Source organism: Oncorhynchus keta, chromosome 22 (genome assembly GCF_023373465.1).
Source record: "Oncorhynchus keta strain PuntledgeMale-10-30-2019 chromosome 22, Oket_V2, whole genome shotgun sequence".
Lineage (NCBI taxonomy): Eukaryota > Metazoa > Chordata > Actinopteri > Salmoniformes > Salmonidae > Oncorhynchus > Oncorhynchus keta.
The window spans coordinates 36967922-36994514 of NC_068442.1; the positions used below are offsets into that span (position 1 = coordinate 36967922).

At 41.2% G+C, this 26593-nt stretch overlaps 1 protein-coding gene across 1 annotated transcript; it reads left to right on the plus strand.

Annotated features, from left to right (window-relative positions):
- Positions 1-26343, plus strand: LOC118375128 (AP-1 complex subunit mu-1). The gene is made up of 12 exons (XM_035761633.2): positions 1-245; positions 4076-4232; positions 4502-4569; positions 4758-4888; positions 5125-5272; positions 5457-5583; positions 5888-6030; positions 11502-11573; positions 11712-11870; positions 12058-12183; positions 18630-18705; positions 25103-26343. Exons 1-12 carry the CDS (start codon positions 204-206, stop codon positions 25123-25125), a joined length of 1272 nt encoding a protein of 423 aa, XP_035617526.1. The 5' UTR covers positions 1-203; the 3' UTR covers positions 25126-26343.
- The last annotated feature ends 250 nt before the right edge of the window (positions 26344-26593 follow it).

The window sequence follows — 26593 nt, forward strand, 5'->3', positions numbered from 1 at the left end:
CCCGGAAGTGGAGCATGTAACGTTTTGTGTCTTCTGGCTTGTGAAGTGACGTGTGTACAAAACCTGGTCAATGGTAGCGAAAAACACCTAGCACCCCTAGTTGGATGCTACCGTACCGCTACATATTTTTATATTGTACTGTTTAGATATTATAAATATATTTATCACCAACTCGTAGTGAGTTACGGCGAACTAGAAGCAAAATGTCAGCAAGTGCGGTTTACGTGTTAGACCTCAAAGGCAAGGTAAGAGGACATGACAGATTTGGGTTAGCTAACGTTAGCTAGCTAGCTAAATAACAAGTGTTTCACATTTAAAATGTTTAGCTAATAATGCATTGCACGGTTTGATTGACAACTTACAATATAAAGCTGGCTAGTTTACGTTATAAGAAAAATATAGAGTATTGAATTTGAGAGCTTTATGTTGACATGGGGACAGTAGTGATGGGAAACCGTAGCTTTCTGAAGCCTTTGGGGCTTTTACCAAATTGTGCCAAAAAACGGTTAATTACGCTGAGCTTTTAATAACAATGCACGTTAGCGATGATCGTCGGTGCCAAGCGCGCCGGTTGTTAAAATGTATGAACTCACAGCGTCTGCTAAATGACTCATGTAAATGACATCTGCTGGTCAGCAATGAAAAGTACCGTTTGATGTTTTATACGTTTTTTCCACACTATTAATCAAATTTCAATGGTACAAAGGTTAGTCGCTAGTCTTCGTAGCCTACAATTGTTACCATATTGCAGATTCGTACCTTACATTATGCTTCCCTTTTTTTGGCTGTGAAACCCTTTTTTTGCTATAAAAAATGAATTTATGTCATTATCTAAGCTCCATAAGACAAGTAATTGTTTAAAGCTGCAATATGTAGGTTTTTGGGCGACCCCCAAAAAATCGCATAGAAAAGTAACTTACAGATTTGTCATTCTCGTTGAAAGCAAGTAAGACGAGGTAGATCTGTTCTATGTGTGCTATTTCTATGCTTCACCATCTTAAGTTTTATTTTCATTATTTGACTTTCTGTTTTGTACCTGAGCTTCAAACAGCTAAAATACAATATTTTTGGTTATGGAAAATATATTTCACAGCAGTTTAGATCGACCTGGCCAAGGTTTTCGACTCTGTCAATCACCATATTCTTATCGGCAGACTCAACAGCCTTTGTCTCTCAAATGACTGCCTTGCTTGGTTCACCAACTACTTCTCAGAGTTCAGTGTGTCAAATTGGAGGGCTTGTTGTCCGGACCTCTGGCAGTCTCTATGGGGGTACCACAGGGTTCAATTCTCGGGCTGACTCTTTTCTCTGTATATATCAACAATGTCGCTCTTGCTGCGGGTGATTCCCATCGTACTTTTTGGAGAAAGGTCCTCTGGTCTGATGAAACAAAAATATAACTTTTTGGCCATAATGACCGTTGTTTTGTTTGGCGGCTTGTGTGAAGGAGGCTTTGTTGCGAAATAGGAATTGGAGATGTTTTGGTTTGGAGATGTTTAATATGAGTCTGGAAGGAGAGTGTATAGTCTAACCAGACACCTAGGTATTTGTAGTTGTCCACATATTCTACGCAGACCACACCATTTTGTATACATCTGGCCCTCCTTTGGACATTGTGTTAACTAACCTCCAAATGATCTTCAATGCCATACAACACTCCTTCTGTGGCCTTCAATTGCTCTTATACGCTAGTAAAACCAATTGCATGCTTTTCAACCATTCGCTGTCCGCACCCCCCCCCGCCCGACTAGCATCACTACTCTGGACGGTTCTGACTTAGAATATGTGGACAACTACAAATACCTAGGTGTCTGGTTAGACTATACACTCTCCTTCCAGACTCATATTAAACATCTCCAAACCAAAACATCTCCAATTCCTATTTCGCAACAAAGCCTCCTTCACACAAGCCGCCAAACAAAACAACGGTCATTATGGCCAAAAAGTTATATTTTTGTTTCATCAGACCAGAGGACCTTTCTCCAAAAAGTACGATCTTTGTCCCCATGTGCAGTTGCAAACCGGAGTGTGGCTTTTTTATGGTGGTTTTGGAGCAGTGGCTTCTTCCTTGCTGAGCGGCCTTTCAGGTTATGTCGATATAGGACTCGTTTTACTGTTGATACAGATACTTTTGTACCTGTTTCCTCCAGCATCTTCACAAGGTCCTTTACTGTTGTTCTGGGATTGATTTGCACTTTTCGCACCAAAGTACGTTCATCTCTAGGAGACAGAACGCAACTCCTTCCTGAGTGGTATGACGGCTGAATGGTCCCATGTTGTTGATACTTGCGTATTATTGTTTGTACAGATGAACATGGTACCTTGTTGTTTTGTTTGGAGGAAAAAGGGGAAGGCTTTGCAAGCTGAAAAACACCATCCCAACCTTGAAGCACAGAGGTGGCAGCATCATGTTGTGGGGGTGCTTTGCTGCAGGAGTGACTGATGCACTTCACAAAATCGATGGCATCATGAGGAGAAATTATGTAGATAAATTAAAGCAACATCTAAAGACATCAGTCAGGAACTCAAAGCTTGGTCACAAATGGGTCTTCCAAATGGACAATGACCCCAAGCATACTTCCAAAGTTGTGATAAAATGGCTTAAGGACAACAAAGTCCAGGTATTGGAGTGGCCATCACAAAGCCCTGACCTCAATCCTATAGAAAATTTGTGGGCAGAACTGAAAAAGAGTGTGCGAGCAAGGAGGCATACAAACCTGACTCGGTAACACCAGCTCTGTCAGGAGGAATGGGACAAAACTTATTGTAGGAAGCTTGTGGAAGCCTACCCAAAATGTTTGACCCAAGTTAAACAATTTAAAGGCAATGCTACCAAATACTAATTGAGTGCATGTAAACTTCTGACCCACTGGGAATGTGATAAAAGAAAAAAAAAGCTGGAATAAATAATTATCTCTATTTTTCTGACATTTCACATTCTTAAAATAAATTGGTGATCCTAACTGGCCTAAAGACAGGGAATTTTTACTTGGATTAAATGTCAGAAATTGTGAAATTGAGTTTAAATGTAAATGTGTGTAAACTTCCGACTTCAACTGAATGTTATTTTTTACTCGTTATTGTTATTCAATCTGCATTGTTGGAAAAGGACCCGTGAGTAAGCAAGGCCGTCATTGAAAATAAGAATGTGTTCTTAACTGACTTGCCTAGTTAAATAAAGGTATTAAAACATAATAATAATTCATATATATATATATTTTATCAGCAAATTGCCGTCCAAAAATACAGATTTCCGATTGTTATGAAAACTTGAAATCGGCCCCAATTAATCGGCCATTCCGATTAATCGGTCGACCTCTAATATAGACTTTCTTTTTTCCCTGTTGTGTTATTGACTGTACGCTTGTTTATTCCATGTGTAACTCTGTTTGTGTCACACTGCTTTGCTTTATCTTGGCCAGGTCGCAGTTGTAAATGAGAACTTGTTCTCAACTAGCTTACCTGGTTAAATAAAGGTGAAATAAAATCAAATAATTCTCTACACTTTTGTACTGTGCCATTATTTACCTGTTTGTGGCCTGCCTGTTAGCTTGCAGGAGTCTTGCCATTCTCCTTCAACCTCTCATCAATGACCTCTTTTCACCCACAGGACTGCTGATGACTGGATGTTTTTTGTTTGTTGCACCATTCTAAGTAAATCCTAAACATTGTTGCGTGTCGAAAGTCCAACACGCCTGGCACCGACGATCATACTATGATCAGTTGCTTAGGTCACTCGCTTTGCCCATTCTAACGTTCAATCGAACATGAACTGAATGCCTCTGTCTATCTGCTTTTTATAGCAAGCCACGTCCACGTCACTCAACGTACATGGGATCAAACCATTTGAACGGGGTGGTGTGCCTAAAAAAACTGTCCGCTGTGTGTGATGGCTCAAATGCATAGTCCAATTATGATGACTCATGTAGATTTTTGTGTTCCATATCAAGGACACTTGACTTGCCAGTAATTCCTGTTCAGGATGTCGTCAGGAGACTCATGCCATGTAGATGTCCTAACATGATGGATAGAGAAAGTAAGAGTAACTTCCTGTTGATTTGTTTCACCTTTTCAGGTTCTGGTTTGCCGTAACTACAGAGGAGATGTGGACATGTCAGAGATTGAGCACTTTATGCCCATCCTTATGGACAGAGAGGAGGAGGGTAACTTATCCCCTATCCTGGCCCACGGAGGTGTCCGCTTCATGTGGATCAAACACAACAACCTGTACCGTATCCTTACTGCCACTCACTCATCCTTTCACAAAATGTGTTTACAAGTACTGCCTCTATTCCTTTGCCTTTCCAATATTGGTAAAGGGGAGAGTGATGGTTGGTTTGAATGCTTAGGTCACATATACTACTACTCCTTTTGAGCTCACAAACGGATCACTTGCAGTAAATACCAATTTCAGTTTTCTCAAACTGACCGCCTTTTCCAGCTCATGTGGGGCTGATAAGTAAAACAAACATCAACTTCACCTTAACATATTTTCAATCAGTTGTAGCAACGTCTAAGAAAAATGCTTGTGTTTCATTGGTCTTCTCTTTCCTCTACAAAATTATTCAGGTGAGTTGCATATTTTGGGTGATGAAAATCGTAGTCTTATTTGGTCAATTATTACCCATAGGTTATTAGATGTTTAACTGGTTAGCTATACCACATTTCTTGTCTTTGAATTATTATATGAAGCACTGCTACCAACTTCATGAGAAAATGCAGGTGGGTAACTTTATTCAAGTCCTTTGTCTCTTCAGGTTTTCTCAGAGTATTTTAAGGAGTTGGAAGAGGAGAGTATCAGAGATAACTTTGTCATCATCTATGAGTTGATGGATGAGTTGATGGACTTTGGCTACCCCCAGACCACTGACAGCAAGATCCTTCAAGAGTGAGTATCCTCTCCAGCCCTTAATCAGTCTCCTGAACTCTGTACCAACCCATGTTTTGCTTCCATTAAACATTTTCATATTCCTCCAAGTTAAACACATGATACGTAGTGATATACAGTAGTGTATGTACCATATATCTATAATTTCACCCAAGCACCCAGTATGGCTGCAGACAGAGTGGTATCTGTCATTGTTATCCTATCCTCTCACCCTGTTTGTCTCTGTTGGTTTTTAGGTACATCACCCAAGAGGGGCACAAGCTAGACACGGGGGGCCCGCGCCCCCCTGCAACCGTCACCAACGCAGTGTCCTGGAGGTCAGAGGGCATCAAGTACAGGAAGAACGAAGTCTTCCTGGACGTCATTGAGTCTGTTAATCTTCTGGTGAGGCGCCTCGTGTTCTAACACTCCTTTCCCTCTAATACAGTCGTGCCTTGCAATGTTTATTTTAGTCTATGACAAAATCATTCAGTGTTTTAATGAAATACTATCAACCGTTTGAACTTAGGCACATTTGAGCAATTGTTGTAAAATGTCGGATACTTCTCCTTTTCTCATGTATGTGCAGGTCAGTGCGAATGGTAACGTGCTGCGCAGTGAGATCGTGGGCTCCATCAAGATGCGGGTGTTCCTGTCAGGGATGCCCGAGCTGCGTCTGGGGCTCAACGACAAAGTTCTCTTTGAGAACACTGGCCGTGAGTTCCTCTGCACTGTTTGCCACTGGATGGGTTACAGTTCAGTTAAAAGACAAATGCATGTAGATTTCAAAGCTGTTTCTGTATGGATTCTCAGCCTTAACTTTAGACACTTAGCCATCAATGCATGATTTGCAAGGCAGAGTTGTTGTGCACACATCTCAAGTTAGGATTCAGCTCTTACCTCTAATCTATTTCAATTAAACATAGCTTTCATTTTTCTCAGAACTGTACATGTACCAAGTCCAATCCTCTAATGCCCTCTCCAACTCTCCATATTTTTCTATTGCTGTGCTGATCACAGGAGGGAAGAGTAAATCAGTGGAGCTGGAGGACACCAAATTCCACCAGTGTGTGCGTCTGTCTCGCTTTGAGAATGACCGCACCATTTCTTTCATTCCTCCCGATGGAGAGTTTGAACTCATGTCCTACCGCCTCAACACACACGTATGTACTGTATCAGAGACGGGACAGTTTAATTGCATAAGATGGGCTTGTCATTATAGTTTGTTTTCTCAGACAAAGATTAAGTGTAGTCTTAGACTAATAATGGAGTTTCTCCATTGAAATGGCTTTAGTAAATATACAGTGCATTGGGTAAGTATTCAGAACCCTTGACTTTTTCTACATGTCATGTTACAGCCTTATTATAAAATGTATTAAATTGTTTTTTTCTCGACTCAATCTACACACGATACCCCAAGATGACAAAGCAAAAACAAGTTAAGACATTTTTGCGTCTTCTTGGGTATGACACTACAGACTTGGCACACCTGTATTTGGGGAGTTTCTCCCATTCTTTTCTGTAGATCCTGTAGATCCTATCTAGCTCGGTCAGGTTGGATGGGGAGCGTCGCTGCAAAGCTATTTTCAGGTCTCTCCAGAGATGTTTGATCGGGTTCAAGTTCCGGCTCTGGCTGGGCAACTCACGGACATTCAGAGACTAGTATTGTCTTGGCAGTGTGCTTAGGGTCATTGTCCTGTTGGAAGATGAACCTTAGCCCCAGTCTGAGGTCTTGAGCGCAAGGATCTCTCTGTACTTTGCTCCATTCATCATTCCCTCAATCCTGACTAGTCTCCCAGTCCCCACAGCATGATGCTGCCATGGTCATGTGGCGTTTGGCATTCAGGGCAAAGAGTTGAATCTTGGTTTCATCAGACCAGAGAATCTTGTTTCTTACTTCCTTACTGATGTCTTGAGATGCTGCTTCAATATATATCAATATATCCACATAATTTTCCTGCCTCATGACGCCATCCATTTTGTGAAGTGCACCAGTCCCTCCTGCATCAAGCACCTCCACAACATGATGCTGCCACCCCTGTGCTTCATGGTTGGGATGGTGTTCTTTGACTTACAAGCCTCACCCTTTTTCCTCCAAACATAACAATGGTCATTATGGCCAAACAGTTCTATTTTTGTTTCATCAGATCAGAGGACATTACTCCAAAAAGTACGATCTTTGTCCCCATGTGCAGTTGCAAACCGTAGTCTGGCTTTTTTATGGCGGCTTTGGAGCAGTGGCTTCTTCCTTGCTGAGCAGCCTTTCAGGTTATGTCGATATAGGACTCGTTTTACTGTTGATACAGATACTTTTGTACCTGTTTCCTCCAGCATCTTCACAATGTCCTTTGCTGCTGTTCTGGGATTGATTTGCACTTTTTGCACCAAAGTACGTGCATCCCTAGGAGACAGAACGCGTTTCCTTCCTGAGCGGTATGACGGCTGTGTGGTCCCATGGTGTTTATACTTGCGTACTATTGTTTGTAGCGATGAATGTGGTACCTTCAGGCGTTTGGAAGTTGCTCCCAAGGATGAACCAGACTTGTGGAGGTCAGCAATTATTTTTTCTGAGGTCTTGGCTGATTTCTTTTGATTTTCAAGCAAAGAGGCACTGAGTTTGAAGGTAGGCCTTGAAATACATCCACAGGTACACCTCCAATTGACTCAAATGATGTCAATTAGCCTATCAGAAGCTTCTAGAGTCATGACATAATTTTCTGGAATTTTCTAAGCTGTTTAAAGGCACAGTTAACTTAGTGTCTATACTGACGCACTGGAATTCTGATACAGTGAAATAATCTGTCTGTAAACAGTTGTTGGAAAAATGACTTGTCATGCACAATATAGATTTCCTAACCGACTTGCCAAAACTATAGATTGTTAAGAAGATATTTGTGGAGTGGTTAAAAAAAGTTTTAATGACTCCAACCTAAGTGTGTGTAAACTTCTGACCTCAACTGTACATAAAAATATTAGTCTCAAGGTCAATGGGGGTGCCACAGGGTTCAATTCTCGGGCCGACTCTTTTCTCTGTATATATCAATGATGTATACAGGGTAGCCTAGTGGTTAGAGCGTTGGATTAGTAACAGAAAGGTTGCAAGTTCGAATCCCCGAGCTGACAAGGTACAAATCTGTCGTTCTGCCCCTGAACAGGCAGTTAACCTGTTACTCCTACCCCCTACCTTTTCGAACATTCTGTTAAAAATCGCGTAACATTTCAGCTCCCTGCTGCTCATGCCAGGAATATAGTATATGCATATGATTAGTATGTGTGGATAGAAAACACTCAGACGTTTATAAAACTGGTTAAATCACGGCTGTGACTATAACAGAACGTGCGTTTCATCGAAAAGCGCAGGAAAATCTGATCACTGGAAATATATATCCATCCGCCACTTCAACCCATTGATAAAGGCGAACCACAATAAATTGGGCTGAGGTTGCAATACCTACAGCTTCCACACGATGTCAACTGTCTTGTCATTTGCCTAGGCTTTGTTTCTTGGTCAAACGAAGAAGAGACGAGCCATTTCTTCAGGTCTCCGACCGGATATTTTGGTTGAGATTTACCCGGACATTATTTCCAGACGGACAGCTAAAGAATATACATCGCCTCGTGATCAATTTGGTCGCTTATTAACGTGTACTAATACCTAAAGTTGCATTACAAAAGTATTTCGAAGTGTTTTGTGAAAGTTTATCGTCAACTTTTTTCATTTAAAAAAATGACGTTACGTTACAGTCTTCATAGATCGATATCTAGGCTATATATGGACCGATTTAATCGAAAAAAAAGACCCAATAGTGATTATGGGACATCTAGGAGTGCCAACAAAGAAGATGGTCAAAGGTAATGAATGTTTTATATTTTATTTGTGCGGTTTGTGTAGCGACGACTATGCTAATTATTTTGTTTACGTCCCCTGCGGGTCTTTTGGGGTGTTACATGCTATCAGATAATAGCTTCTCATGCTTTCGCTGAAAAGCATTTTAAAAATCTGACTTGTTGCCTGGATTCACAACGAGTGTAGCTTTAATTCAATACCCTGCATGTGTATTTTAATGAACGTTTGAGTTTTAACTAGTACTATTAGCATTTAGCGTAGCGCATTTGCATTTCCAGATGTCTAGATGGGACGCCTGCATGTCAGGTAGGAGCAAGAGTTTAACCCACTGTTCCTAGGCCGTCATTGAAAATAAGAATTTGTTCTTAACTGACTTGCCTAGTAAAATAAAGGTAAAATTGTAAAAAATGTTGCTCTTGCTGCGGGTGATTCCCTGATCCACCTCTACGCAGACGACACCATTCTGTATACTTCCGGCCCGTCCTTGGACACTGTGCTATCTTTACCCTAGTAAAACTGACTATCCTACCGATCCTCGACTTCGGCGATGTCATCTACAAAATAGCCTCCAATACTCTACTCAGCAAACTGGATGCAGTTTATCACAGTGCCATCCGTTTTGTTACTAAAGCACCTTATACCACCCACCACTGCGACCTGTATGCTCTAGTTGGCTGGCCCTCGCTACATATTCGTCGCCAGACCCACTGGCTCCAGGTCATCTACAAGTCCATGCTAGGTAAAGCTCTGCCTTATCTCAGTTCGCTGGTCACCATGGCAACACCCACCCGTAGCATGCGCACCAGCAGGTGTATCTCACTGATCATCCCTAAAGCCAACACCTCATTTGGCCGCCTTTCCTTCCATTTCTCTGCTGCCTGTGACTGGAACGAATTGCAAAAATCGCTGAAGTTGGAGACTTTTATCTCCCTCACCAACTTCAAACATCTGCTATCTGAGCAGCTAACCGATCGCTGCAGCTGTACATAATCTATTGGTAAATAGCCCACCCAATTTTACCTACCTCATCCCCATACTGTTTATATTAATTTACTTTTCTGCTCTTTTGCACACCAATATCTCTACCTGTACATGACCATCTGATCATTTATCACTCCAGTGTTAATCTGCAAAATTGTAATTATTCGCCTACCTCATGCCTTTTGCACACAATGTATATACTCTTTTTTTTCTTTCTACTGTGTTATTGACTTGTTTATTGTTTACTCCATGTGTAACTCTGTTCACACTGCTATTCTTTATCTTGGCCAGGTCGCAGTTGCAAATGAGAACTTGTTCTCAACTAGCCTACTTGGTTAAATAAAGGTGGGGGGAAAAAAAGAGGATTGTGCATATGAGGGTTTAAGTGAGATTGCTTAAAACAGTGCCACCTATAGGCCAATCAGTACAATTCTTCTTGACAAAGTTACTCATTGTATGCCAAAATTTTGACCATATCAAGGACAAATAATAATCTCAGAATAACAATAGCTTCGCTGTGAACCCCTCATGATAGCTTTATTTGTATAGCGCTTTTCAATACAAGTACTTCACATCATAAAATAGAGTACTTACAAAGACAGGAGGAAGGAGAATGAAAAAACGATGGCCAAATAAAGTCATACATTGAAATTATACATTAAAAGCAGCTTTATAAAAATGTAAAGCTACTTTGTTGGGGAACCGACCAAATTCAGAGATGTGAGTTAGACCTTTCATTCCCGTTGAAAGCAAGTGTACAAAGCGGTAGATCTGTTCTTTGTGCTATTTCTATGCTTCCCGTTCTGAAGTTTCGTTTTTGTGTCTTTTGGTTTTGTACACCAGCTTCAAACAGCTGAATATACCCTGAACAAAAATATAAACGCAACATGTAAAGTGTTGGTTTCATGAGCTGAATAAAAGATCCCAGATATTTTACATACATACAAAGCTTTTTTCTCCAATCTTGTGCACATTTGTTTATATCCCTGTTAGTGAGCATTTCCCCTTTGCCAAGATAATCAATCTACCCGACAGGTGTGGCATATCAACAATCTGGTTAAACAGCATTATCATTTCACAGGTGCACCTTGTGCTGGGGACAAAAGGCTGCTCTAAAATGTGCAGTTTTGTCACGCAGCACAATGCCAAATTGAGGGAATATGCAATTGGCAAGCTGACTGCAGGAATGTCTACCAGAGCTGTTGCCAGATAATTGAATGTTAAATTCTCTACCATAAGCCGTCTCCAATGTTGTTTTAGAGAATTTGGCAGTACGTTCCACCGACCTCACAACCACAATTGCAACAAACACAATTGCATTTTATCGATGGAAATTTGAATGCACAAAAATACCGTGACGAATACCGTTTAAAAAAATAATATGTGACCAACAGCTGCTTATTCCCAGTCATGTAAAATCCATAGATTAGGGCCCAATTCATTTATTTCAATTCACTGATTTCCTCCTATGAACTTTAACTCAGTAAAATAAGTGACGTTGCATGTAGCGTTTTATTTTTGTTAGTATACAATATTTTTGGGTATAGAAAATGTATTTCGCAGCAGAGTGTACTTTTTGATGTTGCTACGATGCTGGATGCTTCTCATCTGGTGTCATCAACAAAAACAATAATACATGCGCTGGGGTGAACATTGGCACTGTTTCGTCTTATGCAGATTTCAGCTTTAAGGTATTCATATTTTTTTATGCATATATGAGAAAGACATGTCAAAGCAGAAATGACCCTTTCGTTGTATTGTTGAGAAGTTTTTTTTTTTTATGCCTTAGAAATGTGTTGTCCCCAGGTGAAGCCCCTGATCTGGATAGAGTCGGTGATAGAGAAACACTCCCACAGCAGGATCGAGTACATGATCAAGGTAAACACCAGCCCTGCAACATTACCCAGCAGCTAAGATAAGTGTGCTTAGGTATCAAATCAATAGTTACCACGAAGTTATCATAAACACAATAAGCATGATCTTCTGAAATACAATATATTGATCTCACTCACTCAGGCTAAGAGTCAGTTCAAGAGGCGGTCCACAGCCAACAATGTGGAGATTCACATTCCAGTTCCCACAGACGCCGACTCGCCCAAGTTCAAGACCACGGTGGGCAGTGTCAAGTGGATCCCAGAGAACAGCGAGGTCGTCTGGTCCATTAAGTCATTCCCGGTTAGTACAACAACACACTGGACTGCATGCTAAAGTAGGCCATAGTTTCAAAGTGGGGTTCTTTGAGTGACTGAACATGATAACCACAAATACAGATCTCAAGTGTCACAACTAACCTGGATAAATGTATGTATGTATAAAAAACCAACACCATGATCCTAACTGTTGCTCTTTCATCTTGTCCCAGGGGGGTAAGGAGTATCTGATGAGGGCTCACTTCGGTCTGCCCAGTGTGGAAGCAGAGGACAAGGAGGGGAAGCCCCCCATCAGTGTCAAGTTTGAGATCCCCTACTTCACTACTTCTGGCATCCAGGTAAGATGCCTACCTCGCTGAAGTACCTATTTTATCCACCAGGGGTGTCTTGTTGCTTTTAGTAGTGGGAAACGGGTAATCATTCTAACACATGATGGAGCTATTGTAACACATATGAGGTCTGGCTGTTCAAGCTGAGACCTGAGGTGTATCTGGTTTGGTGTACTTGGTTTGCTGCTTTGGCGACTGGTGCTGTTTATGTAGTATTTTGACCACATACTGTATGACACTGTCAGTTAACACAGGGAGAACAACATCCTTTCATCACCATAGTTTGCCTGGTGGGTCTCTATCAGAGATGTTCGTCTCTGTCACAAAGCTACACTGGAAAGCTTAGGAGTTGACAAGTTGCTCTCTTTCTGGGAAACAGCAGAATGTGTGCACTGTATCCAGAAAGATCTGCACAGGTGCTGTATAGCCAGCATTAGGCAATTGCCCCCCAAAAGTAAAAAATAAAAAAAACGAACCACACACACTGCTTTTAGCACTCAAAATTGCCTTGTTGCATTGAGACATTGTTTTGACAAATACTGTGACATAATGGTCAAAGCTTGTTGATGGGATGGTTAAGAGAAGAACAACTAGGAGCACAGTACAGTGTGCAGGTCTGTATTGTTGCGGGTCAATGTCATTCTCTCCCTGACGGCCCTCTGGGAGCTGTGGGTCCCCTGATAGATCCAATCAACCTCCAGATCTGCCACCGGGGAAATTACTTTGTAGCCCAGAGAATCAAAGGAAAGCCTTTTCATTGCCTCAGAGGGGGTTCTCTCGCCTCGTGTCTTTGTATGCTCTCAGGACAGCCTAAATTTGTCTGGCTGGGCAAGGTGTCGAAAGCATTTCGCAGGGATATTGGCCCATGTTGACTCCAATGCTTCTCACAGTTGTGACTCATTTCTCTGAACAGGTGAAGAAAAATATCACCAAATCCACTGGGGAAACTTTACATAGGATGAAGATGCACTACTCCGGCACCTCCGTACTACCTGTTGTTGGTGTGGGGAGGATTGGTGTGGTGGGTCCATGGGGGGCTTCTGATAATTTCATATCGAACTAGTTGTTAGAAAAATGTCCAAATCAGATGTTAGTTTCTATATTTATTGAATATGATATGAATCCTATAAATTAAAATGGTCAATTTGCGTGCAACCAATTAGTTTAATTTCTCAGATCAAATTATATTTCAACAGAATGTTACAATTACCATAATTCCATCTGTTTCTAACAACAAACAATTTCAGACCAATCTGAGATGGTGGGTGTCAATCCTCTAGTGCTTTCTGAGGTGAAACGACCCGTATCATGTTTTGCACTGGACGCAGCACATTCAATAACATCCCACACATAATTGAGAGGCAGGGGATTAAATTACACTTTGCTTGAATTTCTCTGGAAATCAGGAAGTTTTGGCACTAATGGAAAATGAGGGACTTTGTAATGAAATCAAGCGACGGAGATATTGATAGTGTCTTCCTGTTATGTTCTACCAGAGAACGGTCACTGAAAGGTTTCATCATCACTCCAAGATGCTCTCGTTAACGTAGCAACACATTGGCCTACTTAACCCCAGTAATGGAACCTTGAGGAAAGAGTTGCTTGTAAACCACAGCTCCTCAAAATAACTCACTCAACAAGAGATCAATGGAGACATCATCAGAGATGCCGCTGGAAGCTGCTATTTAGGGAGTTTGATTGAGCGACTGTGTTTTTCGGCTCTGGCTGACCCCAAGGCCGCTTCGCTGGTGTTCCAGGTCCTCTTGAATTGTGCGAACCCCCGAGCCCACCGCACGCCACCAAGGATCTCTTCTAGCATGGAGGGAACGTTTAGGCAGCTTGGACTTATCATGTGAAATCCATAGATTAAGGCTAAATGTAATTTATTTCAATTGACTGATTCCCTTATATGAACTCTAAGCCAGTAAAATTGTTAATTGTTTCATGTTGCGTTTATATTTTTGTTCAATCTAGTTTATCAACATTTTAAGCTAAAATTTCTGATCTGTTGTATGAGCCTATTGCTTTTTAAATGACTTTGGGTGTAGCTTAGGCCTACTGGTTGTTTGGGATCAATCATCTGACAACTCCCAGTCTGTTTGGCATAAGTTATTTATTTCTTGCACAGAACGACAAGCTGACCAATAGAATAGGTATACTTTTCTACTATGGAGGATAGTAGATTGACAGGTTTGATTTTGCAGTTCGTTTCTTGTCTTGTTGGCTGAGGAAAAGTAAATTGAGATAGGAGTTTGTTAAGGACGCACACTTGCATCCTGTTCTGCTAAAATGAATTAGGCCTACTGTAGTCTGCATGTGATTTCAGTCATTCTGAGCATTGTGGGTGTACGCCCTAATCAGGTCATGCATCCAATGCATATTGGTCCGGTACATTTCTTAAATGTCCAGTAAATTAAAATGCTGCCAGTCAAGTGTCCGGCATCACATTTTCCTAACGGAAACCCTGGTGTGTGGGCATATGTGTGCGTGCCTCTGCGTATGCTTGGCTACATGTGTGAGCTTATGTGTGACTGTGCGTGCTCACTCTCTCCACGCTCCCATGTCTCTCGCACTCGACACGCGGCACCAGCAAAAAAAGAAAAGAAAGAGGAACCACATCAGCTCCTTAATTAGACAGTGTGGTATATCAAAGTGGTGTTTAACCCCACTGCCAGCCTTGCCAGGCATACAGGCAGATGTGCATCAAGCTCAGCCATACCCCATCTGAGGTAGAAACGGGAAGTTTAACACCAGAGTGGTTGGACTGCTGTAGAGGCAGGGGCTGCATTCTTTCTTTATAACCTGCTGATGGTAGGGGAGCCACATCAGGGCTCATCTTCCCCCTCAAGGGGATAATTAGAGCTAGGTTCCCCTCCCTTCAGACACAGTGGCGTGACCCACCAGCCCCTCAGAGATGTACTCCATATAGGCCCAGTCAACCATCAGAACAGAACACATGACCAACTGCAAGTTCTCATGTACTATAAATTGTACAATAAATACATCATAGTCCATATCATGTTTGTACTGTGTATGAAAATAAGAATTGTGTTAGGCACAGACATCATGACAGATATCCTTCAAAATAGATATTATATTCAGGTGCCCAAGAAAGTGATTGATTGGATGTGCCTTTGCTGTAAGTTTTGTAAGCACATGATCATTTGATCTTAATTTCATGTAAATAAACAGTCGTTCCTGTTTTGGGGTGGCACAGGTAACCTAGTGGTTAGATCGTTGGGCCAGTAACCGAAAGGAAGCTGGAATGAATCCCCGAGCTGACAAGGTAAAAATCTGTCGTTCTGGCCCTGAACAAGACAGTTAACCCACTGTTCCTCAGTAGGCCGTCATTGTAAATAAGAATTTGTTCTTAACTGACTTGCCTAGTTAAATAAAGGTTAATACAATTATTTCTGTTTATTTTATTATTGGACATCTATCAGTAGGCAGTAGAGCTGTCATGTAGACCTAGTTGTTTCAAAGAAGAACTTCAAAAACAAGTTTATTGGACCCTGGTTGACAGATTCAGTGCCTATTTTAGCTTCAGCATTAATTGAAGCTATTGATTTGATCAGCATGAGGCAAAGAGCTATTGAAATGGTGAATGAACTACCAGAGCCTGGAGAAAGCACTTATTAACATATACTGTCTCTGTATTCACATTCTGTACCATCAGAGACATCCTTGAAGACTGAGGATACATTCATCCCCAAGCTAAATATGCTGTATTTCAAGAGGGTGTCCTTGAAATATGGCATATTTAGCTTGCTCCAAATCTGTCTGAAACCTTTTTTACCAACTGTGTGAAAAATGTTGCCAAATCGTGTCTGCTTTGGTCTTACAGTAGTTTATAACAACAAACATCTCAATTTGTAAGGCTCCAGACAACTTAGATATAGAGTATAGTAGGCTACACCTCGATTTAGCTGTGTTTTTATTACAGAATCACATCAGCCAACCTTCTTACTGTCTGTGACTAACTGGTAGTGTAGGAATATGGAGCTACCAATTTCACCACAGGCCATGTAGAGTTGTAGACAGGTCAACTAATGTTGGAGATGTCAGAAGTAGAATAATGCTTTGTCCTTGTTTCACCCTGTGGGTACTATTTCTGTATCTCTGGCGGTTTATCACTATGACTCTTGATGACTAAAACTTTAGAAACTATGAAATATTAGGGAACTTTGAATAGGCTCAGTTATGGTACCACGTTTAAGCAAGATGAGACTAAAGGTTAGGGTGATTCTTGCTGATTTAAAGTATGAATGTATCGATGAGGCCAATAGTGCGCAAAGCTGTCATCAAGGCTACTTTGAAGAATCTCAAATATAGAATATATTTTGATTGGTTTAACACTTATTTGCTTACTACATGATTCCATATGTTTTTTTCATAGTGTTGATGTCTTCACTATTATTCTACAATGTAGAAAATAGTCCAAATAAAGACAAACCCTTGAATGAGTAGGTGTGTCCAAACTTTTGACCGGTACTGTACGTCATTCATAATCTTTATTGTTATGTAGGTCTATGTATGAGCTGGTAGCACAATTGAGGTTAGCTAGGGCCACTGTCAGTGATAACCACCAGGCCTTTCTGAATCGGCCTTGTAGGCTTGCTTTAACTGCTAGCACTCCTGTTCTGCCAATGACAATCACTGGACCTGACTGATGTTAGCTTTGACATGCCAGCACTGAGATCCTCCTGTTCTCACAATGAGAAGAGCCTCTACTGTCTAGACTGCAGACACACACACACACACACACACACTCGCACAGCTCTGAGACAGTTCAGAAACTCCTCCCATATGCATATAGACCTATTCATTTTGCATTGTGTATCGGTCGTGTGATCTGCCTCAAACACCCTTTAGATCTTAAATTACACTTGGAATTGGCGTTGTGCGCAAATGGGAGATTTACAGTCTAAATACAGCGCTAGTCTGACATGAATAATGTCAAGTCAGCAGACAGATTTACTTCGGTGGAGTAAATTGTGTTTGTATCCTACTAGGTTGCCTTTGCATCAGTTTATGGGAAATAGCCTTTTCATAGGGGAATGCAGCAGCCCCCTCTCTGTAGCCGTTTTGGTATTTTATTAGGATCCCCATTTAGCTGTTGCGAAAGCAGCAGCTACTCGTCCTGGGGTCCACACAACTTGACATAATACCGAACATTAATAGACAAGAACTGCTCAAGGACAGAACTACATCAATTGTTTATTTGTTGCCTGTTATGAGACAAAGCAATATTGTGTGTCTTGGAGGTAGGTTGTGCCCTAGTACTAGCAGTGTTCACACCCTTCTGAGAGGAAGATCAAATATTTAGTTTGGGTGGCTGACTGCATGCCTGTTGCATCTTCATCGGGACCACCAGACAGATCAGACCTAGAGGTGCTCATTGAGGAGCCTTTAAGGGCCTGTGACGTCCTGGCTTTCTTCATTATGGCCCAGTTATGATTGATGGTACCCTTGGTGTAAGTGTTTCACTCCCAAATGCAAAAACTATCATCTTCCCCATATGGTGTTGATAAAAATCTCCGTTTTTATGTGAAGAGAGCTGGGCTGCGGTGTGGTGTGCTGAGTCCATTTACACATTGTCAAATCTGCCTGTCAGTGTATTTCTCTGGGCTGTTATTGCAAGTGTTTTATCTTGGGAAAGATTTAAGACTTAATCCCCCCACTCTCTGTTAGAATCTCTGAATGCCTGAAGGTGGTCCTCGTTTCAATGAGAGCCCGGCCATGTAACAATGAGGGAATATGAAGCTCAATTAATTATGAGCACCACGAAGATAAGCATATTAAAGGGATACTTCTGGATTTTGACGTGCTAGCAGTTACCATAGACTTCTAGCCATTGTGTTAACGCTAGTTGGCAATTGCGCTAACGCAAGTTAGCAACTTCCTTTAAACTACACGCAGACATAAAAATGGTATCCACAAGTTCATCTGACTCTAGGGAAGTGGATAAAATGCTTTATTGAACAGTTAGCCCCCTTGTGGTATGGCTCAATTTGGATTTGGTCAATTCTTGCAATATGTGTTCCCTTGGTGGATCTTATTCAATAGGTTGTAGTTTGAAGAATTGATGAAATTTCACATAGGACTGGGAAGTGCTAGTTCCCCACTTTTTGTTTTAATATCGAAAATGTTCTTAACCACTTCTTCATACCAGCTTGTTTCTGGAATGTGAGAAGTTCTCATCTGCAGACATTGACTTGTGTTTCAGCCAGGGCATATTTGACCTTTGTGGTTGTTGCCTGAAACGTGGCATTGTTAAAGTTTAGTATTTGAGAGAATATAAAACAATAAAATCATCCTGGTAAAAACAATGCAGTATCATGTTCAGTAAACCTGATTTTGTTCTATTCATTATAGTGTTCTTTACAACCCCCTCCCCCTACCTTCCTCACTTGAAATACGGTTTGCTCTGTGTGATGAAAGTCTTGTTTTTTTAGGTGCGCTACCTGAAGATCATTGAGAAGAGTGGCTACCAGGCTCTGCCATGGGTTCGATACATCACACAGAACGGGGGTAAGGTTGAACATTCTCCACACCATGTAGTAATAATAATCAGCATTCACACTTCTCTCAAAGAAGACTTCATCTCAGCCCATTATACTGTAATAATGATCTCTCATTATCATACCACCCACTAAACATCTGCATGTAAAACATCCTGTCAACTACCATCAATCCTATATGTTGAATTGTGCATGTATCTGAACAGCCATGTGGCTCTGCTCCGGTCCTCTGTGGTTCCATTGGCTCTCCTGCTCTGTTGCCCCTCACATTAAATGTCTTTGCCTTTTTATTGGTTTCAATAGTTTTAGTAATTGCAGCACTGAATGTTGCTTCTGATACCTTTTTTTCTCCCTGCCATGGACTACATCTAGGAGACTCACTGCTAGCAAGGGGTCTGTATAACGCCAGTAGATTTGGTTATTTTCTGTCCCCTCTTCTACTGTACAGTACATCATGTTGTGAGGTTCTACAGTACAGTCTGCAGTCCGTCTCTCCAGGCCTCTCTTCCTGATAAGGTTATCTGTGCAGATGGTCTGAGACAGGGCCCCTCCCACCTCTGATTGGCAGGAAGGAAGTAGCCAGGCAATAGCGTTGTTCTTGGCGGCCGCTGGCCAGCTGTCATGCTGTACTACACCCCATCGAATGGCTGTCTGAATTATAAAGCAGAGCAAAACCAGCCAATCTTAATTATCTCCGATATCAACCAGAGGAAGGCATTCATCTCCACTTGACTGGGCGCTTGTTTTGATACTTTGTCAATCAGGGGGGGTTGAGTCTTTTGGTCCGCACAGTCTTTTGTCTGCTCTGTGCAAGGTCAGACTACAGGTCCTGTGTCTTGTTTTTGTCTGCGTGTGTGACTTGAAGATACAGTTGAAGACGAGCCTATTTGGAATCACTGACTCGCTGATGGAATTCATGTCAATCTTTTTACTACAGTTTGTCAGTTTAATGTACTTTTATTGTATCTCCAGTAGAGTTGGGCGGTATCCAGGGTATGACATTCGGGTAAATTTGTCAGTGGCGGGCCGGGCCAGTACCAAGTGGCATGCAGAATTACAATAGTGGGTGATTTCATGTTTCATTTGCAGCCTGGGCAAGTAACCCCCCCCATATGAAACTGTTTAAAATGTAATATTCTCCTCTTGAAATGAGCCCAATAATATATTGCAATATCTTTAGGGCGTGTACATGATCCATATTATCAGGCAGGTGTGCTACTATAGCAATAAGCATTATCACCTGAAGTCAGATGGATGTAGCATGGTGACTACATGGCTGAAGAATAGGGTTGCTCTTCTGCATTAACCACAATACGCTATTCATTAGCTAGGCCACACTCTAAATATCACCTTGTTGCTTGCTTGCATGTTCTTAAAAAAACTCCCAATGTCACTAATCATGTGATTTTGAGTTTTATAAATACTGTGTAATTGTTTGCATTTTCCAGTGAATATAGGCCTACCGTTTATGCATTCAATTGGCCGACGCGCTTCCCGCTGGTACTTTTTTCTGTCATGCCAGATGCCTCGTTTGTAAAACACTGCCAATTGCGGTAAAGATGGAGTTGAAAAATGAATCCTACAGCGCTGAAAAGCCGTGGTCAGGCTCTTTTCAATAATTGCAATCAAAACTGTTGTCTTTCTGAGATTGCAGTTATAAATGTTGTGCAGTGACTGGGCTTATTAGAACATATTATTTTCCACTCAGCGATCAGCTGTGTGAGGAGTTGTGAGCTTTTGCCACCCAACAATGGATATTCAGCTGATAAACGACATAGCTACTTAATAGCTTCAGAAATTAATCTGTTATTAAACAATTATATAAACTTGACAATCAAGCAGTTCAATAGTGTAGGCCTACATAAACCTTTCTTTGCTAATGACATCGCTGTGCACGATGTTGTCTGATATGAAAAAAGCAGCTGGAGGACTTTTTATTCTGTGATTGTGTGGATTCCATGTGCCGATGTTCTGAATTGGGCTTCCCGCCTCCGCTGAGATGTGTCCGCACGTGTATCCAGGACGTAGCCTACTGGGGCAGGGCTCACTCGAGACGGAGAGGGAAGGCTTCCTCCGCTTAGAAACCGAATGCTGATTTAATAAATAACGTGAAGTGTCAGATGTCTTGAAGATTAAACACAAATATTCATTATTTTCTGTTTTGGAGTTTGAAAATGTACTGGCTCAAGCGGCCATATGAAAGCTTCATTAACTTGCCCCGGTGAGCTCGGCAGAGGTTGCTGGGCCTCGGGCAGCCCTGAATGTCGAGCTCTGCCTTCATACCATTCCTGTACCATAACGGGGTATATAGTATTACCAGCAGTGCATACAAGGGCTGCATTTTTTTTCTTCTCCAAACATAAAAAAAAACATTAATTTGTGGTACAAAACAAAATTAGGAAGCAGAGATTTATTGTCTCTGCTGTAAACAACAAGCTTGATCTTGCAAGTTAGCAAACCAAATGCATCGCTGGAGCCCTGAGATGGAGATATTTTATTTAGCACATCTTACATAGTTAAGTTATAAGCAGTGGCATAGCATGCCCCCTGAGCTTTAGGGCACCTCAAACCCCCCTCCCAAAATAAAGCATTGCCAGCAGTTCAAAATAGCCAGGTGTATATGGTATACCGCCCAAGCCTAACCTCCAGTGATCCATATTCACCAGGAAGTATAATGAGGCCTGGCAATAAGACGGCTCCGTTTTGTTTCAATCCCTCTGAATAGATGAGTTCCACCGCCATTGTCTGCGAGAAGGGATAAAACCAAGATATGCTGAAGCAGTTGTGTATCAATGCCAGAGGTGCAGAATCATTCTTTTTTTAAGAGTGGGGAAAAAGGGAAGAAAAACACAGGGGGAAAAGCTTTGAAGTTCTGGAGAACCTCCTTTCTCTGAGAGGACTGTGAGAACCTGCTCGCGTAGCGAGAGGGGAGGGCCGGCCCGAGAGGTCTTTGCCAAACGAGGGTGACTCCTCCGGTTTGGGGTTGGCGGATTAAGAATGTAGGCAGCCCACAGGGACTACACATGCATGCCCTTGCTCTTAAAAGTTTACCTTTTATCACTGGGTTATTGACAGTGCATTTAGCCAAGGAATGATTTAGGCATGCCTATGTGAGTAGGGGAATTCAGCAGTGCTGAAACTGAAAGTGTAATTTTCTCTAAATGGTTCTGATAAGATTGAATAAAACAAGCACCAGTGGGTCTGTTGAATTACTCAAGTCAAATCAAATTTTCGTAGTCACATGCGCCGAATACAACAGGTGTAGTAGACCTTACAGTGAAATGCTTACTTACGAGCCCCTAACCGACAGTGCAGTTTAAAAAAAAGATGGATAAACTTAACAAGGGGGGGGGGGTGCCGGTACAGAGTCAAAGTGCGGGGGCACCGGTTAGTTGAGGTAGTATGTACATGTCGGTAGAGTTAAAGTGACTATGCATCGATGACAACAGAGATTGGCAGTGGGGGCAATGCAAATAGTCCGTGTTGTCATTTGATTGGCTGTTCAGGAATCTTATGGCTTGGGGTTAGAAGCTGTTTAGAAGCCTCTTGGACCTGGACTTGGCGCTCCGGTACTGCTTGCTGTGCGGTAGCAGAGAGAACAGTCTATGACTCGGGTGGCTGGAGTCGGAAGTCTTAAGTATGGGTGATAGATTTCATACTGGAGAGGTTAGACCTTAACTGTGAGTGGATCGCTGAATACCTACAGTAGATGTACCATGCATATACACAGATAAGGTGTGGCGTATTTTATTGGTTCCTCTTAGTGTTCAAAGAATACTAGAGCTTTTGTTTGTTCCTAATTAATACAAAATCCAACTTTATTGTTCATCAAACCTGTTATTAACTTAATGTGTTTATGTAAGCTGTCACGACAATCAAACAACACCGGAGATCACTGATGTGTAATTATAAACTATGTGTGAAGGTGTTTGTAATTAACTGGGAATATGAGACATCTCTGGGCAGTGCCAAGTTTTAAGTCCACATTCACCCCCAACGGACCAACTGAATACAAGCCAACGCCACCTGGTCTGAGTACTTGCATCATCTTGATGAGCTCTGGATTTTAGTTGCCACACTGGGCACCCGTTTCCAGACGGTTTCCTTGCCAGTGTCCACCGCAGACTGCTACCACACAACCATTTTATTTTGTTCAAGAAAGTGATGCAGCCATAACTGACAGATGATTCAGTCTGAGATGTATTCATTTTAAAGAGCAAATGTAGTTAGACATCCTTAATATTAAGCGTGGCACCCTGTGGTTTTATTAATCTCATTCATTAACATTTACAACGTCAAAGGGAAAGAAGTGAATCATTATTGACCTATGCCCAGCCTATATGACATATCACTCTGTTATCAAACAATGAAAGATGAAGTACTTCAAATCCACCTTTCATATCACTTTTAAAAAGGAGCAGTGTTATTTTATGGGGGAAGTGATACACTTCACTGTACAGCAGTGGCCCTAAGTCAACTAGAGGCCCTGATCTCTTTGGTGTTTTCTTCAGGCTGATTGAAAATCCTTGTCAGATTTGCAGTGGCCTGGGGGCCTTGATGTGGCCTTAGGTTCTGATTGGCATGCTGATGGCGGTTGCTGTGGGGTCACAGGTCTGTGGTTTAGCTTCACCCCTGCACCGACAAGCACTCTGTTGTGGACGACAGCGTGCGAATGGCACATCAACTGCGTGTCCCTGTGTGAGTGTCGAATGGCCAGGAGCCTGAGTCAGCAAAGCCACGCACTGTCTCCATCTCCACAAGAAAAACTGTGTATGTACGTTTTTGGGGAGAGGGGCTCATAGGACAAAATTAGAGATCTCCCATGAGCGGGCAGTAAAGGCCTGTAAACACAGCCTATCAATTACCACAGCCAAAATTCCCTAAACTTAATCTGTCTTATTCTACCCCTTTTCATGTTCTCTCTCAAACGACATCGGGAACCAGCATGTGTTTGATGGTTACGAAGCGGGGAAACCAGTAGAACCATTGTCTAGCCCGTGGCATGTGCTTGCTACAATTTAAAAATAGTTCATTCAACTGAGTCTGATGTGAAGACTGGATAAGAGAGTTCTGTTAAGTATCATATTTTTTAAGAAATGTCATATTACAGAGTAGTAGTATTTTGAAGTTTATTAGTTGTTAAATGTTTAAAAACGGTGAAAAAGTCTTCTGTTTTATGCACATGAAAAAAGTATTTCAAACTAACAATATGAATCCCAACATTTAGAAAGCGAACCGTTGAGTTTCACTAGAAGTAAACATGTTGTGAAATTTAAAGCGTGTGTGGCAGGGACTTGTGGGCGTCTGTGTTAGACTCTTCATAACTACTGAATTTGGCACAGAATTTCTCCAACCACCGTCACAAATAAATTACAAATATGTCAGTAGTGTGTTTCAAAGTCAACTCACGTCACGTAACAATACTATTGGGCTCCATGCACTATTGTTCCAAGTGCCCTTGGTTCCCCTAGCAACCACAAACACTGTTCCACCTTAACCTTTGCACTTAATTGCTCTTAAAGCAGATACGGTTCAAGGCAAATTAAAACCAGATACACTGGGCTTGGGGGGCAAACCATTTCATCACTCCACGTCTGTTCCACACATCACACTGTTTCCAGAACTGTTTAAAAAAAAATGTTATTACATACATTGATGCTGTTTCTTAGGCTAAAGAGTGATTTTGGAGAGGTTTCTACTAACAGACTGTACTGATCTCGTTAAATCTGGCCCATGCTGCTTGCTTTCCCACGTTGTGACGTGTAAGAGGACACACAAAGTCCACAAACATAGAGAAGTACACAAGCCAGTGTGTGGGTGGATGGGGGGGTGGATGTCATGCTCACCTCTACTCAAAACTGAGATTCCTGAACAGATAAGCAGTCAGAACTTGGCCTGAGCAGAGAAACCAAACTCGACACAGCTGTGTGCTTCCCATTGTAAATCTGTGTAGTTTGTTTACAACTCGTACTGCCAAGCAAAGCACCAGGGAAACTTAACTCAACATCTCCTTACTTACACACAATCTTTGGTCTTAGGGAATCAAAATAAGGAAACTTATCCTTGAGCTGGTTCTGCTGGTTGAATCAGTTGTCTCATACATACTTGTCCTCTGTTAGTTTTACAGTGGGTGGAGCCAGCTCCCAAGAGACACATCCGGTTTTCTTTTGTTTGGTTCTAGGAATAATATTGAAACACTAATTCATTTTGGTGAATTATTTTCCATTGTGAGTGTTTGAGGTTAAGGTGGAAGGGTAGGGTAGGGTAGGAAAACGGCTTCTCTAAGCATTAGCTTTTATGGCCAAACGGATTTATTACATGTCCGTCAATATCCATGTATGACTGTGTGCTAAATTGATGTTACTGATTAGATCACTAATGATATTGGTTTCCATTTTCTTTTCCAGATTACCAGCTCCGAACCCAATAGAAACTGCAGCAGGAAAGGCACATATTTCTATGGATGGAACATTGTTGGTCACGGATGTGTAATTACTTTTAGTCCTTTGTCATGGACATTTGTTGTCAATTGACTTCATTTGTTTTCTTTTCAAGTTTGAAGTTTGTTTCATGTTTAGTGCCATAATACAGAAATTATATTCCTCTGAAAATTCTAAATATACGTTTTTATTTGGTTAGTTGTGCTCTAAAAGTAGTGATGTATGATATTTCTATAGTAGGTCAGTTGCAAATAATGAATACAATTGTTGATTCTCTACTTACCTCTTTTCCATCTAAATCACCTGCTTGCAATGTGATCATATATTTTAAAGGTCAATTTCAGGTGTTACAAGTTGAGTGTGACTAAGAACCAGTGAAGTGTTACAAGAAGTTTAATGTGAATTTACACACAGCGTTCTTCATTTGACGGTTTTCCTGATTACTTAGTGATAGCCTGATGCAAGGCTGAAAAAGATCTTCAATATATTGTCTGGTCCGGAATCATCGGACATCAGTCTGTATGGCTGTTATGATGAGAATGAGGTGCATTGGTACATTTGTGCAGATCGAAGTGAGCACTTAAAATGGTCAAACTATAATAAAATATTTGCCACAAGTTTTTATTGCAGTTCCTTTAGGCCACCATTACCTCTGAATAATCAAATCCTAAATGTTTATTGGGATGTATTAAGTTCCTAATTAGCTGTTGATACAATTTTATATTTTTCTCATTTTCATCTCTAGTTTTATCCACATTATTCAGTGGAATACAACATGCTCAATGGAAGGCAACATTTTTATAAACCGTTCTAAATGAAGCTAGCTATTAAATGGTATTGTACATTGCTAGCAGATATTTTAGGTGACTTGTGTTAACAGTTGACTGCCATGGTTGCTTCAATAAGTTCTCAAAAACTAGGCCAAAAGCTTTAAACCGCTGTGGCCAGAGCTTTTGCATATGCAGAAAATGTCATCGATTTAACACTTTTTTTTTTTTTACACCTTTAGTTCACATCCAATTGATCTTTTAAAATGAAGGTTTTGTTGTACTTCATCATCCAACCAAACTTTTGCTTACGTTATACTTATGACACAAGGAACCCTTCAATCAGTTAAAATTAGGAAACTTCTTTTAGCAATGGTATTGACTTGCCTATATTATCCATATCTTTAAAATCAAGCGTCTATAAAAGTTTTATCAAAAAGAGCTTGACTGTTTCCTTTTGTATTAAACTATTTTCAACTTAATTGCAGGCTTTCTACTGCATTGTTGTCTGCAGCATGTTTAGGCAACATTTGAATACTTAAAAAATGCATCCCTCCTTTGAAGTAATCACTTATCTGACTTGACTGCATCTGTGAATGCGAAATAGTGACACCCCTGCTTTCACCTAGCCAAACTTGTTTGATCAATGATTAATTTCAAGAAAGTGTGGGAGGATGCATTTTCAAAGTAT

Coding starts and splice junctions, on each gene's coding strand:
- LOC118375128 (XM_035761633.2), top strand. CDS start 204: ATGTCAGCAAGTGCGGTTTACGTGTTAGACCTCAAAGGCAAG. Junction 4,233..4,501: donor CAAACACAACAACCTGTACC/GTATCCTTACTG, acceptor ATTTTCAATCAG/TTGTAGCAACGTCTAAGAAA. Junction 12,184..18,629: donor TCACTACTTCTGGCATCCAG/GTAAGATGCCTA, acceptor TTGTTTTTTTAG/GTGCGCTACCTGAAGATCAT.